We start from the raw sequence: 15465 nt of genomic DNA on the forward strand, positions 1-15465 counted from the left end.
GGAAGGTTTATGAGGCTCTGGGTCGGGTGAAAAACATCTGACAAAGGATGTGTCATCGAGCGAAGAGAACTTGGCCAGCCCAGCTCCCCTCTGGCAGCTACCCGCTCTTCCTTACACCATGACCCCATATTAGCAGTTACCAAGCTGTAAGGTCGTCTGTTTTCATCTTTCTTTAGGGCTAGATTTCAAGATGCTCAAAGAAGAAAAGTCTGGGGGCAGCTCACCCCAGCATCCTCCTTCTGTTACACCAAACAAATACTCTTACGGGTTTGGTGAACACAGACACGAATGGCTCCTTGGGACCATCTCCCCCCGACCCCCCACCCTGGGCCTTTCTCTTCTGGGACCTAGCATTACACTCTGGGGCTTCAAGGACCCAACTCAGAAAAACAGGAAGTCAATGGAGTTTGTTTAAGTTTTCTCTTCCATTCCCAACTCTTTGAAAGTTTTTTGTGTTTTGTTTTTTTTTTCTCAGCTCCCCCCCGCCACCGCACCCCAATCTTATCTTTCTCTGACAGAGTTAAGAAAGTATTTAATGGGATAAACTCATTTATACTAAGAGGTGACTGCATGTTGGTTTTACCCCTTCTCAGGTCACCTGCCACAACACTTAGCCCACCCACGGGTATCAGACTTCAGTTTGGAGCAATGGTGCCGTCCGCAAGCCCAGCTCTGTCCCCGGTCTGCCATTCACCAGCTGTGCCCATTAGGAAGTTCCCTCATCTCGCTGAGACTCAGTTGGCTCATCTGAAGGGTTTGCCACCCTCCAGGGTTGAGGTGAAGATCAAATGAATGAGCACACAACATTTTTTAGCTGAAAAGTTCCCAGACAGAAAAAGGGATCGAGTTGGCCATGACTTTGGGCCGGGCTGGGGCTTTCCCCCACGGTCAAATCATACGTGAAGAGACCATGGTTGTGTGTGGAAGCCACTACCTTCTTTCCAATCTTAGAGCTGCCAAGCAGAGAGGACAACGCTGGTATCTCTTTCATCTGTAGCCCCAGCCGTGGGGGAGGGAGGGAGGGAGGCCAGGATGTCCCCAAGGAGCCCACCCGGCTCCTCTCACTCCCCTGAGATACCTGGGCTCCCCCCTCACCGCACTCCCCAGCCTGAGCATCCAGCCGTGAGGACCCCTATGGTGGTTAGAACATGGGCCTCAAGGGTGCCTGGCTGGCTGAGTGGGTATAGCATGCTTCTCCTGATCTCATGGTCGTGAGTTCAAGCCCCACATTGGTTGTGGAGCCAACTTTTAAAAAAAGAAAAAGGAAAAAAAAGAACTGGGTCCTGGGCCTCCCCTTGTTCCCTCTGACTCCCCTGTCAGTGCGGGTGCTGCTCACAGACCTCAGTCAAGCCAAGCCTCCCCTCCACTCTACAGGGGGCTTGTCCTTGAGTTAGGTTTGTGCAGGGACCCCTTTTGGGATCTTCCCAGAGACTCATTAGCGACATCAACCTCTCCTTCCTAAGTCCTTCTTCCGTGTAGCCTTGGGGACCCTGACACCCCAAAGAGGTTCCATGACCTGCTTGGTATCACACAGCATGGCTGGGTGTTAGCCCCCAAGCCCCAGAAGTTCTGGGTGGGTGTTTCCTTTCGTCTCTGACAGCTGTCCTCATTCCTGCTCCTTCCTGGTACAACAGACTCAGAAAGCCCTTTCCCAGCCTCCCACCCTCTGGGGTGTTGTCTGGGCAGTGCTGAGGCCTGAGCCACATATCCCTTCCTGCCACTGAATGATGCCTGCTACTCAGCCTGCAGACCCGGCACCTGCCCCAAAACATCAGCTGTGGGACACTCAGCCTTCTCGCCTCTTTCCCACCCTGAGAAACCTCTAAAACTCTCCTGACGCCCTCTCTCCCGGGACTTCCCACCCCAGTCCCGGCTCCAGCATTTATCTCTCTGCCGTGTTTCAGAGAGGTGTGTGTGCGTGTGTCCGCACGCGTGTGTCTGTGTGTGCACGTGTGTGTGCATACGTGTGTGTGTGTCCACTAGGCTATGAGCTCCTCGAGGCCAGGGACCGTGTCTTTCTTTACTTACTGCTCTAAATCGTGTTTCTGAAATTTCACTGAACCTAAGGCAGGGTGGTAAGGAGGCCACACACCTGGACCCTCGGCCACCAAACTCTGATGAGAGTTCCGGGATGAGCAGAGGAGGAAGAGGAAGGAGAGGACAGAAGGGGACCCTCTTTCAGCCCCTTTCTTCTAAGCAACCATATAGCATCTCTCAGGTCTTACTAACCGAGGCCTGACCTGGCCCCGCCTGGCTGAGAAGATGAAGAAGGAGGTCCGGTCAGAGACACATAACTGGTCTGTGTTGGTGACTTGTCTGGTCGGAGACACGTAACTGGCTGTGTTAGTGACTCGTCTTTCGCAGGAGTTCATTTAGTGCCCAGTTTCGTGGGAAACCCTCTCCTCCCCTCCACCCCAACTCCAGGTGCTTGGGGCTGACCTCAACTAGAACATGGGCAAGAGGCCCCAACTCCAGTAAAGTGAGTGTTTTCTTACTCAGAGTTGGGCACCCAAGAGGGTGGGAATGAGCCAACCCAGCCTTCCTGCAGGAGACCAGAGACCAGAGCCCCCAGACCAGCCAGAGACACCCAGATCTTTCTGGAGCATTTACTTCAGGCTCATCGCCCATGAGCTGGAATTGCTGCAGGAACAGTCAAGGACACAGATAGCCTTTAGCGGGGAGATGCGCGGGCAGCAGAGCCCAGGCACTAGGAGTGTGGGTACTGTCTTCTGGGTGCATTTGGAAGCAGAGCCAACTTGGTGGGTGGCTGCCTGGAGGCTGGGGCACAGTGGAGGGGGCTGGGGCAGCCCCGCAGGGGCCAGGATATCTCATCTGGACAGCTGGCCTTGGGAGAGGGGAGTCGAAGGCCAGGGATGGGCTGCCGGGGAGGGAGAGCAGCTCCAGGGAGGAGCTGAGTGTGGGAGGCAGTGTTGCCCTCACCAACCTAGACGGCCCTTCTGGCTGACTCAGGTCCTGTCTGCAGGTCTGGATGCGCTGGGGCAAGTCCTGGCCTCCCCTCCCTCCCCAAAGGCCGTGCCAGCACACTGGGTGGGGGCCTGAGCTTCTTCCTTTCATTTGCACTGGGAGGTTGGCTACAACGCGTCAGGCAGAAGGGTCACTTGCCAGCCACTTTTTCAAGCCCTGCCGGGCGCTGCCCACAAGGAGGTCAGAGCCCTCTCTGGGGGCCCCAGATGGCCCAGTAGCAGCCTTACAAGTAGCTCCCCTAGGACAGATCTGGGGGTGGCCTGGAGCAGGCACCTACACGGAATGTCTCCTCTGAGCCTCAGGAAAGTCCTACCACTTGGGTAACACAAATATCATCACATTTCTGATGAGGAAACTGAGGCCCATGACCTCACAGACGGAGTGGCTGAGTCTCCAATCAAACCTGGGGCTCTGGATGCTGATTCTGGAGGCCACACCGGGCCCCCGGGCTGGAGGAGGGAGGACCCCGCATACTCATATGCTCATAGGACCAGGATGGCCTGGGCAGAGCAGGCCTCATCGGGTCCCCTCCCTCAATCTGGGGCCTGACCCCTGGGGACTGGGCCGGCTTTGTCCATAAGACTTAGGTGGGAGGCGCCTGGGTGGCTCAGTGGGTTAAGCCTCTGCCTTTGGCTCGGATCGTGATCCCGGGGTCCTGGGATCGAGCCCCGCATTGGGCTCTCTGTTCAGCAGGGACCTGCTTCCCCCCCCCCCCCCTCTGCCCGCCTTTCTGCCTGCTTGTGATCTGTGTCTGTCAAATAAATAAATAAAATCTTGAAAAAAGAAAAGACTTCGGTGGGAGGCCTCTGCTGTAAGAAAGTTCTCAGCTCCTGGGAAAGGGGAGCTGTGAGGGATCAGAGGCCAATGCCCCACGTCACCCTCAGCCTTGATGTTTTCTGCAGGGTCTGTCTTATACTTCCGGGCAATTCTTTCCCACTTGAACATCCCCTGGGGTCAGGAATGAAGAGTCATTACAACCACCTTGAGTTAGTTTCTGGCCATATTCTAGGTGCTGTGCTGAAGCCTCGCGCAGGTTTTCTCTCTTGTACCCCAGACCCACGAGCCCGCCCTCCTATCCATGGCCGAGGAGGTGCCCCTGAAAGCAGCTGGAGCTTTGTCTAGGGTGAGCGGCCGGCTGTGCTGGGACTTGAGCCCAGGCTGGCGGGCTCCAAAACCCAGGCTAGAATATTGGGATCTGAACCTCACTTCATGGCCTCCGCTCCGATAGGGAAATGATGCGGGCCATCAGGATCCTTCCATACGCCCCAGCCCCAACTCTCTCTTCCCCACCCTGTAGCCCCCGGTCTCTCCTTCCGCCCCCTCCCTCCCCACCCTAGAATCACCCCAAGGAAACTGGAGGAACCTGGAGGAGCAAGGTTGAGTCACCAGCCTCTGCTGTGCTGTCAGAGGGTTTGGTGCCCGCGAGGGCCGCCGCTGCCCCTGGCTCTTCCCTCCCCAGCCGCCAGGAAGGCCAGCTCTGCGCTGGCACAGTCCCCAGTGCTGCTCCTGGCCGGCCGCTCACCAGCCCAGCGCTGCTGGAGGAGGAGCGCACCAACACCAGGCAAAAATGTGTCCTCGACTATCCCCACCAGGGGCTGCACGTGGTCTGGCCAAGCCGCCTGGATCCCCATGTCTGGGGCTAGGCCTCACAGGACAGATCCTCCAGGAAGGGGCCTGGCCCTGTTGGTCCTGCAGTCTGAAGGAGGATGGTCCCCTGCAGAACAGGCTGTCCCGGGAAACTGCGTGGTGGGAAAAGGAGGCGGATGTGGAGTGGGGACAAGGCACCCCCTTTTTACAGAGGGAAGGAGAGGCTCAGACACAAACAAGGAAGTGTCAGTGACCATCGGAGGAACAGAACCCAGCTCCCCAGTCAGGGCACAGCACGGCTTTTCTAGATGCCTCCCTGTCAAAATGGGGCCTGGGTGGTTCCCTTCTTCCTGTGGATGACTCTGTGGCTGGGGCTGATCTGTCCCCTTTTCTTGGACTCGTCACTTTGCAGCTTCAGTTGTCAGCCGAGTATGACCCTCGTCCTCCCTCCATCCCTCCTCCCTCTCAGGGCCACTGGGGCTGGCAGGGACATTTCAGAGCCAATGCGGGGAAGGCACCTGACCTTGGGGAGGAATGTGGGAAATGTCTGCAGCCTGGAGCAGCCACCCCCCACCCAGGGCCCAGGAATCCGGCCCCCAAGGGAGGTGTGTGCGTGGGGGGGGGGTGGAAGAGAAGGGGGGTGCAGGGTCCAGGAGCGCTGAAGTGTTGGGTGGCCCCATGAGGTCACCTGCTGAGACTCTACATGGTTACAGATGGTAACGATGAACCAATTCTGCCCTTGTGGGGCCGCCAGCATGCCACTCCCTCTCGGACCCAGGTAGAGAGCTGGGTCTCCTACGACCCTAGGACTCCTAGGGCCCCCTCAAGCCCAAGGCCACAGATAGAGCTGCAACTTGTGACATCTCAGGCCCACAGAACCCAGAACATCAGAGCCCTTTGAAATCAGCACTTAGCACAACCATTCCCTGGTGCAGATGTGGGAACTGAGGCCAGAGAGGGGAGGGGAAATTGGCCACAGGTGTGCTAATTATGGCCAGGACTCTGGGGTGGGTGGCTTCCCCATACCCCTCCTGCACCCGGCTTCCTCCTCGCCCCCTGCCCACCCCCACCCCCCCAAGGTCCTACAGGGTTCCTTCTGGGAATCCGTGCCTTGTGAGCGCCCTGAACTACTAGGGTCAGGAGCTGCAGCCGCAGGGCGGAGACTGGGGGCCCAGCCTCCCTGCCCAAAGCCTCCCCGTGGCTCCTAGGATAAGGTCGTGGTAACTCTGGCAGATGCCCCTTTGGGACTGAATCCCGAGAAAAGCGTGAGTGAGGACTCTGCTGCCCTCTCATGGCCACGCACAGGGCTGGCCTACGGCTGTCAGGGCCTGGGGCTGCTGGTCTTCCTCAAGCCGCTGGCATCTTTCTCCCAACCCCCTCCCCCTGGAAAGGGCTCTGGGCAGCTGGATGGGCTGGCATCACCTCACTCCCTTATCTCTGAGGCCACCGCCTTGGCCCCCCAAAACAGGAAAGGTGCGTGATGGTTTGTTTGGTGGTGGATCCTGGAAGAAGGCGGCCTCGGGCCAACAGGGGAGGCCCGGTCTGTTACCCAGAATGCCTGGGTGTGGGAAGACACCGGGTGGTTTCCACGGAGATGGCCCCATCAACCAACACTAGACAGGATGCTTTGAAAATTTAGAGGATATTTATTTTTCAGGAAGGTCCACCACAGCTGACGGGCACTACTGTCCACCGCTCCAGGGGATTTCTCCTTCGCTTTGCGAGAAAGCGCAAAGCGCTTCTCTTCTTGGAAGTGCCCGTGGGAAGGCTGGGAGGTGAAGAGAAACCATACACGACACTCCAGAGCCTTAAAAAAATAAAGCAACAACCAACCTCCTGCACACGAATACACACATACAAAATAAATAGATGTATAAAAGGCCACTCTCCTCCCGTCCTGGCCGAGGGGCTACTTTGGGAGAGTGGGGCTGGGTGGCTCGGCCCCCCTTCCCCCAGCCAGGATCATCCAGAGGCGAAATGGTATGGAAGTGCTGGACAGCCGAGAACAAGGCCTGGCTTCCGGGGGAGGACAGGGCAGGCCCTCTCCCCGGAGCTCCGTGAGGGTAAGGTAACGAAGGAACAAATAAATAAATGAATAAATAGAACCCAACGTGCTCCCAGAGGCCTAAGGGCTTACTTAGGCTGAGGCTCGGGGCCTCTGGGGCCTATTTCCCTGAAAAGAGCAGATCCAGTGACAGGCAGAAAGAATCACAGGCAAAGCACAAGTCCAAAGCCACGGCCAAAGCCACGGCCTGCCTGACCTCCAGAGCTTGCAATCTTCATACCTCGGGAAAGGCATGGCCCAGAAGTGAGCCTCAGACCAGCTCTGGGAGGGGCAGACTGTGCCTACTTTCTGGCCCAGCAGGTGCTCAGAGGCTGGAGGGCCCTACCCTCTCTCCTTGGCATTCTGAGACCAGCAGAGCCCCCCCACCCCTTTGCCCTCTGACCTTTCCCCTGACCACCCCCGCAGGAGGGAACTGTCTGTTGAACCTCCAGGTTGGGGCCTGGCCCTCTCCTGCTCCTACTCTTCTTGGCCCTCCTGACCTGCCACATCCTGAGTCAGCTGGGAGAAGTCCTCGTGTGACTACATCATCCCAACAGCCCATCCTGGTGACCCCTCTGCTCCATTTGGCCACAGATGTCCCCACTGCCTCCATCGGGGCTGTGCTCGAAGCTCCCTCCAGGCCAACAGGGAGAAGGCATCAGACAGAAGCGAGAACAGAGAAGGGGGCAGGAGCTGCTGGAATGGACAGTTTGGGCAAGAGGCCGAACCAGACACGTGAAGTTCAAGGGGCTCAGGCATCCCAGGGTCCCTCCTGGAGAAGCAGAGCCGTCTCGGGGCCAGGGAGAGAGCACGGGGCGGGGGTGGGCTGGCCGCTCAGCTGGGCAGCAGCACGTGCTCCAGGAGGTAGGTGACGGAGTCCCAGTGCTTCCAGAGGAGGAAGAGGACGAGGACCAGGAGGGCGGTGCTGGTGATGCGCAGGCGTGTCTTCATGAGGGGCGTGATGAAGTTGGCGATGGTGGACACGAACACCAGGAGCACGGCCATGAGCGCCAGGATCACGTTGATGAACTTGCCCAGCAGAGCCCGCGCGTTGGCGTTCTCCACGCCCTCCAGCTGTACCACCTGCTGCTGCTGCTGCTGCAGCTCCAGCTTGGTGACCCGGGTCAGGCAGGACTCCACGGCCTCCTGCAGGGGTGCGCACACGGGGGCTCAGGGCAGGCAGGCCCCCCGGGCTGCTCCCGACCTGCCCCTCCGAGAAGGCGACCGTCGCAGCGCTCTCATCTCTGCCCCGCCCCATGCCGCCCTCTCCCTCCACGCGCCCAGGCGCCCATCATGCCCCGCTGGGTGGGGCCCTCCGCCCCAGGGTCCGTCTCGGGTCGCACCTGGATGTCCCGAGCCCTCTCGTAGGACTGGTAGGCCACCTTCTCCTCCATGCTGGCCAGCTCCTGCTTCAGGTTGGTCATCTCATTCTGGTGAAGCTCAGTCAGGTCATTGAGCTGCTCCTCCAGACGCTCGTACCTAGCCGAGGGACAAGGTGTGTGTCAGCAGCCCTGGTCCCCTCACCCCCCTTCTCTCCCCAGGATCAATTTCATTCTCTGCCACCACCCACCCAGCGTGCTCAGCCCTGTTTAAATTCTAACAGCAAGGACAGTGGCAGTTACTATAGACGCTGGGCCAGGACTTCACCCACATTATGTCATAGGCTCCTTGTCACCCTCAACCCCACGAGACAAGTACCAGTGTCACCCCATTTTACAGATAAGACTGAGACACAGAGAGGTGAAGGAATCTGCCTCAGATCACACAGCTCACGAATGGAGGAGTCAGGGACTAACTGACTTCAGTGTGAGCTGCTGAGCCCTGGCCTAAGACGCTCTCCTGGGGACCAGGGACTCGGTGGGACAGACACACGATCCCTGCTCTGCAGGCACACGACGTCCAAAGGTGACCCTTACGTGGGCTCGTTAGTTTTGAGGTAGGGTTCCCCCTCGATTTCCCAAACTTTCTGCATACACATAAAGGAGAAAAGCGAAACTGCTAATTGAGGAAAAGATGGCCAAGAATCCCAGGGAGCGAGTGCCAAGTGCCCCGTGAGCACAGGGGTGGAGCGGGCAGAGGGGAACGAAGGACCAGAGACTCCGGCGTCCGCCAAAGGTTTAAGCTAACTGTGCCGGATGTTCACATACTTTGGCTTTACAGGCGTGGACTCATTTAACCTTCGTGAACACTCGGAGTAGGGACTCATGTTATTCCCGCTGCACAGATGGGAGACCAGGTGTGGAGAGCATTAAGTACTTTGCTTAAGGTCAATGGCAGAGTAGAGCTGTGGAGCAGAGGCGGAGGCGCCCGGGTGGCTCAGTCGGTTAAGTGTCTGCCTTCCGCTCAGGTCATGATCTCCGGGTCCTGGGATCGAGTCCTGCATCAGGCTCCCTACTCAGCGGGAAGCCTGCTTCTCCCTTTCCCTCTGCCTGCCGTCCTCCCTGCTTGTACTCTCTCTCCCTCTCTCACATGAATAAAATTTAAAAAAAAAGGATAGAGCTGGGTTTTGAACTCAGATAACCTGGCTTCAGAGTTAATGCTCAGACTTTCCAGATGAGAGGCCACATAGCTGGTCCTTGCCTCGGTTTCCCCTCCTAGACACAGACCCCGTAACCACCGAGGAGGGGCGTTCAGGGCCCCTGACGCAGGCAGCACCGTCTCCCCATACACGGGTCCCATAACCGTATCTTCCAGCCGCTCTGGCCAGTCTGGAGGAAGCCTTCCCAGGGCCTCTTCTGGCTCCTTCCAGCAGCCTGGGACTCCTTCTGCCTGCACCCCCCGGAGCCCGCGAGTCGGCGCCCTTCCCCTCAGGCCGGGGCCCCGTGGGCACCTACCTGTAGCGCTCCTCCTGCAGACATTGGGTCATGTAGGTGTAGTCGCGCTGCAGCTGAGCCTTCAGGCCCTCCATCGAGTCCTCCAGGTGGGACTGTCCCTCCTTGATCTCCCGCAGCTCCTCCAGCAGCGCGTCCAGGTTTCCGGGGGCCCCGTACAGCGCGCTCAACTTGGGGCTCCCCAGCGCCCCGGCCGGCCCGGCCCCCGAGTTGCTGCCCGCCCCAGCAGAGCTGGCGCTGGCGCTGGAGCACTCGTCATCGCTGCCGTACTTGGGGCTGGACACGAGGGTGGCGCTGCCGCTCAGCGCCCGGGCCGCCTCCTCGGGGGCTCCGTCGTCCAGAGGGTCCTTCAAGTGGGCGATGTTGTCGGCGCTGCCGAACTTGTTGCGGATCAGGCTGGCGAACTCCCGGGGCTTGGACACCACGGCGGTGTGGGTGGCCTGCGAGAGGCCCGAGAGGCTGCCCTTGACGCCCTCCACCACGCCGCCCCCGAAGCCGCTGATGCCCGCGCGCACGTTGGCGCCCACGTCCTTCAGCCCCTGCTGCATGTCCCGCAGCACGTCCTTGGGCTGCCGCGAGGGCCCGTTCTGCTCGATCTCCTTCAGGCGCCGCCGGTAGTGCTCCAGCTTCTTGTGCAGCTGGGCGATGGTCTGGGCCGACTTCTGGTTCTTCTTCTCAAACACCTGCTTGATGCGTGACACCTGCTGCTTGTCCGCGTTGTTGGCCAGCTTCAGGTACTCCGCCACGTTGTCGTCCCGCGCCTCCTGCTCGATCTTGATCTGCTCGGTGATCTTCAGGATCTTCTGGTGCAGGTGGTCGATGGCAGCCTTGGTCCGCTGGGGGTCCGGGGCCCCGTCCGCCACATCCAGGCTGATGGGGCCATCGGCGTCACCATGGCCTGGGGCGCCAGGGAGGCTCAGGGCCACGAGGTCTCCCTTGTCAACCTGAGGAAGAAGGCAAGCAGGGCAAGCATGGGTGAATCATGAAACCACAGCAGGGGACACGGCAGGAATCTCTCACGTGTCCATGGACACCTGTGGACTTGGCCTCTCTGCCTGGAGGGCAGATGCAGGATGAATAGAAAGGCTCAGGGCAGGAGTCCAAAATAACAACACAGTATTCCTTTTCCAATTACCATTTAAAAAAAAAAAAGAATTTATCTCTTAAGTAATCTCTACACCCAACGTGAGGCTTGAACCCACAGCTCTGAGATCAAGAGCTGTGCACTCTACCAACAGAGCCAGCCAGGCTCATATTTGGAAACATCTGTGATCTACCTGATTCTCACAACATCCCTAAAAGGCAGTCCAGGCAGATCTACCTCTCCTCTGGCCCAGAGTTCAAGCGAGTTGCCCAGGGACACACAGATATGAGAGGATGGCACCTCGGACCCAGGACGCTTGTTGCCCCCTCCCATGGACCAAGCCAGGCTGAGGCTTCAGTGGAGAGTCATGGGACTGACTGGTCGGCCATGAGATAAGTTGCCCCTCTGGACTCAACCTCCCCAAAAGGCTCCTGCCTGCAGCAGGCCTCTCCCCGAGTGCCGACCGAAGCCTATACCTTGGCCCCACGCAGGCGCAGGAAGCCTCCCTGCCCTCCCCACCCCGGCTTCCCTGATGGAGTTCAGTAGGTCACCCGCCTCTGTGGACATCTCTCCCAGCCCCTCCGTCACCTTCCAGCTCTCTCCAGTCGTCGGCAACCTCCTCCGCTTCATGCTGCTGGGAGAACCTGGCCCTGCCCGGTCTCCCAGCTGCGGGAGGAGAGCACAGCCCCACCCACCCTGAGGGCCGGGGCCTGGAGATTCAAGTCCCCGAAGCAACCCCGAGGGCCAAGGGCAGCAGGGACGGGTCCGGGGGCCTGGGGGCAGCAGGGCCCAGCTCGGGGGTGGGTGAATGTACAGGAAGGAGAGGACAGCCCCTTTCCACACCAGCAGGCAGGCTTCCCAAGTGCATCAGGACGGCAGAGAGGAGGAGAGAGGCTGAGAAGGGATGGGGGCGGTGGGGAGAAAGGAAAGAGAGGGCGCAGGAGATAGGAAAGATGGGAAACCCGGGGTCAGACGAACACGGGCGAGTCTGGAGTCCTGCTCTCGCAGGGCCGGCTCCCCCTCGGCTGCTGGAGGATCTCTCTGTCCGCAGCTGGGTCCCCAGTGTCTTATCGCCATGCAAGAACGGAAGCGGCAGGAAATGGCTCAACCCCATGTATTTTTACACACAGCAACCCCTAGGACGGCCGGGTCGGATCATTCGCTCTTCGTGTGTGTGGGGCGGGATGAGGTATGTGTGGGGGAAGGGGTTAAACACAAAGAGAGTGGCCCGGTCACACACACCGGAACCGGAAGCAGCCTGTGCCAATTACAGGCAGAAGTCACTGCACTCGGCTTCTGCCGAGGTGCAAAGTTATTGGAAAACACTATTGAAAATAAAAGCCCTGCTAAAATCAGGGGAGGGTGGCTCCTCTGCGGGCTTCCTCTGAGGCCTTTTCAGGTCACAGCGCCCCTGGAGATGCTGGGGACAATGTCGATCCCTTTTCCAGTTCCTCCCCTTACATTTGCTTTGGGTCTCCCTTGGTGTCTCCTGGCCCTCCCTCCAGGTGCTCAGACCTCCAGAACGCTGGCTCCCCTTCTGACCTTGTACACCAGAGGGGCCAATTCCACAGTCTCCTTTAAATGATCTGCCCCAAGGTCTAACAGCCACGCGAGTCCAACTTAAAACCCCATCCCGCAGTTCAACCCCTTCCTCCTGTGCTATTCCTGCAGTGAAGACAAACAGTCCGCCTCTCCATTGTCCTGACCCTCAGTAGTCTCACCTGAGAAATGGGATAATCCTGCCTAGGCTTAGGTCTTTGTGAGGATTACACCAGACGATGTCTAGCAAGCACTTAGTCCAGTGCGGGGCATACAGAAGGCACTCATATATGCTGTCCAGATCTAGACAGCACAATTTGGGGTGGGGTGGGGTGCGGCGGGGTGGGGGATGAAGTTTAATTGAGAGATTATACCAATCAATGCACTCAATATTGATATGACAGTACAGATATTACAATACAAAAAATTCGATTCTCTAGGAACACAGGACTTTTTTTAAGAGAGGAGGACCCATGTGGAGGAGGCAAGGGAAGGGGCAGAGAGAGACTGAAGCAGGCTCCATGCTCAGCAGAGCCCAGCACAGAGCTGAAACCCGCAACCCTGTGATCATGACCCAAGCCGAAATCAAGAGTCAGACGCTCAACTGAACACACGACTTTTAAGATGAAATAATCAGGCCCTATGCGAAGGCCACTGTGCTTCCAAAGACGCTCAATTCTCTTTCCCCTTCTTGGTGGGAGGAAAAAAAAAAAGATCCAAAAAGTGAGTTTGGGGTCTGGTTAAAGCCTGGCTTGGTGCTCAGCGCTGGGCGGTTTGCTGTCTCTACAAGGAGCCAAGCATCTGTTGCAGGGACCGGGAGGGGTGTGGGAGGAGCTAATGAGACAGGGATGCCGTGAAAAGAAGTGCTTCAGGACTCCGAGGGTGTATAAAATAGCAACTCTCCCCCTACCTTGGCTTTACTCCGGCAGCTTGGTGCATCTCCTCCCGTGACTTAGAGTCTGTCTAGCTTACAAATGGAAAAGCAGAGTGGAAGCCAGCTACGAAATCCCCATGAATGAGAGGAGAACAGACCTTCCTGGCTGAATGAGCAGGGACCTGATGGCGGGCTGCAGTGGCCTGGGGCTGGGGTCCTGGCCCCCTTGACTGCCTCTCTCCCCTGCCCTGGGACCCAGACTCGAGCCTGGTGGTCCCAAAGCAGGACGCCAGCTCCTTCCCACCCCTCCACTGTCATCGACCACACTTGGATCCCGATGGGTGCCTCCAGTCACAGAACAGCCCCCCTCTGCCCTTCTCCCCACGGAGGAAGACGTGTGTTGGGGTTGGAGGAAGGTGGGGAGTTCTCCTTCCCCCACCAAGACCCCCCCCATGGCAGCAGGACCCCTTCAGGACTAAACTGGGACAGAGTGATTAAGGGACAGAAAGCCAAGGAGGTGGTGGACAGCAGGCAGAGGTACGAAGAGGGAGAATATTTTAACAAAGGAAGGAAAATGCTGGCAAAAGATGACAAAACGACGAAGGACAGAAAAAGCAGAAGAGGAGAAAGAGGTCTGAAAAAAAAAAAAAAAGGACACACAGAACAAAAAGCATAAAGAAAGGCAGTGAGACTGCAGCATTACTGACAACAGCCAGGAAGGGAAGCAGCCCAAGGGCTCACGGACGGACGGACGGATGAAGAGCGGGTCCGTGTGCACCACGGAATCCCACTGGGCCAGAAGAAGAGTGAAATCTTGCCGTTTCCAAGGGCACAGATGGAGCTCGAGAGTGTAATGCTGAGCGAATAAATCAGTCAAAGACAAATGCCGTATGATTTCACTCACACGTGTAACCTAAAAGACAAAATAACTAAACAAAACCAAAAAAAGATTCCTAAATACACAGAGAAAACCGGCGCTCGCCAGAGGGGAGGCGGGTGGGGGATGGGTGAAACAGGGCAAGGGGACGTGGATTTAGCTCGAGAGTCCTGGCTCTGTCCCGCATGGGCTGCGTGCCCTTGCAAACGTCACGAACGCTTCTGGGTCTCCATTTTCTCGTCTGGAAAAGGGCGGTGATGCCCCCTCCCTCAAAGGGGTTGTCAGGAGGGTGACAACAGACACTGAGTGAAAGCAAGGACCACAGTACCATCTCGGGGCATCCAACAGGTGCTCAAAACCAAAACCAAATTGGTCCTTCACACTCACTCGTGTGGCTGTGACGTTCCGAAGGAAAATAACACGTGCTGGTGAGGATGGAGGAAAACCAGAGCCCTCGCGCCCCGCTGGCAGGAGCGTAGAGACGTGCAGCCGCCGCGGGAAGCAGTTTGGGGGTCCCCTCAGTAAGTTCAACACGGGTCTGCCATATGACGCCCCCAATTCCACTCCTGGGTCTACATCCAAAGGAATTTAAGAAATGGATGTTCAGGGGTGCCTGGGTGGCTCAGTCGTTAAGTGTCTGCCTTCGCCGGCTCAGGTCATAATCCTGCGGTCCTGGAATGGAGCCCCGAATCGGACTCCCTGCTCGGTGGGAAGCCTACTTCTCTCTCTGCCGCTCCCCCTGCTTGTGTTCCCTCTCTTGCTCTCTCTGACAGATAAATAAATAAATAAAATCTTAAAAAAAAAAACAAAAAGTCCGATTCTTGATTTCAGCTCAGGTTGTGATCTCAGGGTCATGAGATCGAGCTCCACATCAGGCTGAACATCACGGCGGAGTCTGCTTGAGATCCTCTCCCTCTGCCTGTGTCCTACCCCCTGCACACTCACTCTCTCTCAAATAAATAAATCTTTAAAAAAATATAAACATACAAATATTTTAAAGGTATTATTTATTTATTTATGATGTAAATTTATTAAATTTATTTATTTATTATTAAAGGTATTATTTATTTATTTATCCCCTGTACAAGCAGGGGAGAGGCAGGCAGAGGGAGAGGCAGGCTCCCCGCGGAGCAGGGGACCTGGTGTGGGGCTGCATCCCAGGACCCTGGGATCATGACCCGAGCTGAAGGCAGTTGCTTAACCCACTGAGCCACTCAGGCGCCCAATTAAAATATTTTTAAAATAAAAATGGGTGTTCAAACAAGCGCTTATACACAGATGCTCCCAGCAGCACTTCTCACAAGAGCCAGAGTGTGGACACAACTCAGATGTCCATCAGCCAGCGAACGGGCCCACCTGATCAGTACGTCCGTACAGTGGAATCTTATTTGGCCATAAAAGGAACGAAGTAGCACCGATACATATTACGACGCGGGTGACCTTCGAGAAGATCACACTAAAGCAGAAGAGGCCAGACACAAACGGTCACACCGCGAAGGATTCCATGCATGTGAAATGCCAGGCTGGTTCAATCCACAGAGACCGAAGCCAGACTGGCAGTGGTAGTGCTGGCGGCAGGGAAGGAGCAGGCCATGGCTGCTTCCCGGGTCTGGGTTTCCTACGGGGGCTGCTGACCATCTTCTG

The 15465-nt window shown here is 57.3% G+C and overlaps 1 protein-coding gene across 1 annotated transcript in view; it reads right to left on the bottom strand.

Moving 5' to 3' along the window:
* Positions 1-6213: 6213 nt before the first annotated feature.
* TMCC2 (transmembrane and coiled-coil domain family 2) overlaps positions 6214-15465 on the bottom strand; it is a 37469-nt gene continuing 28217 nt past the window's right edge. The window contains 3 exon segments of the mRNA XM_045983575.1: positions 6214-7762; positions 7960-8095; positions 9451-10391. Of these exon segments, the coding sequence (XP_045839531.1) occupies positions 7451-7762; positions 7960-8095; positions 9451-10391 (1389 nt within the window). The 3' untranslated portion in view covers positions 6214-7450.

This window comes from Meles meles, chromosome 17, assembly GCF_922984935.1.
Source record: "Meles meles chromosome 17, mMelMel3.1 paternal haplotype, whole genome shotgun sequence".
Classification (NCBI taxonomy): Eukaryota; Metazoa; Chordata; class Mammalia; order Carnivora; family Mustelidae; genus Meles; species Meles meles.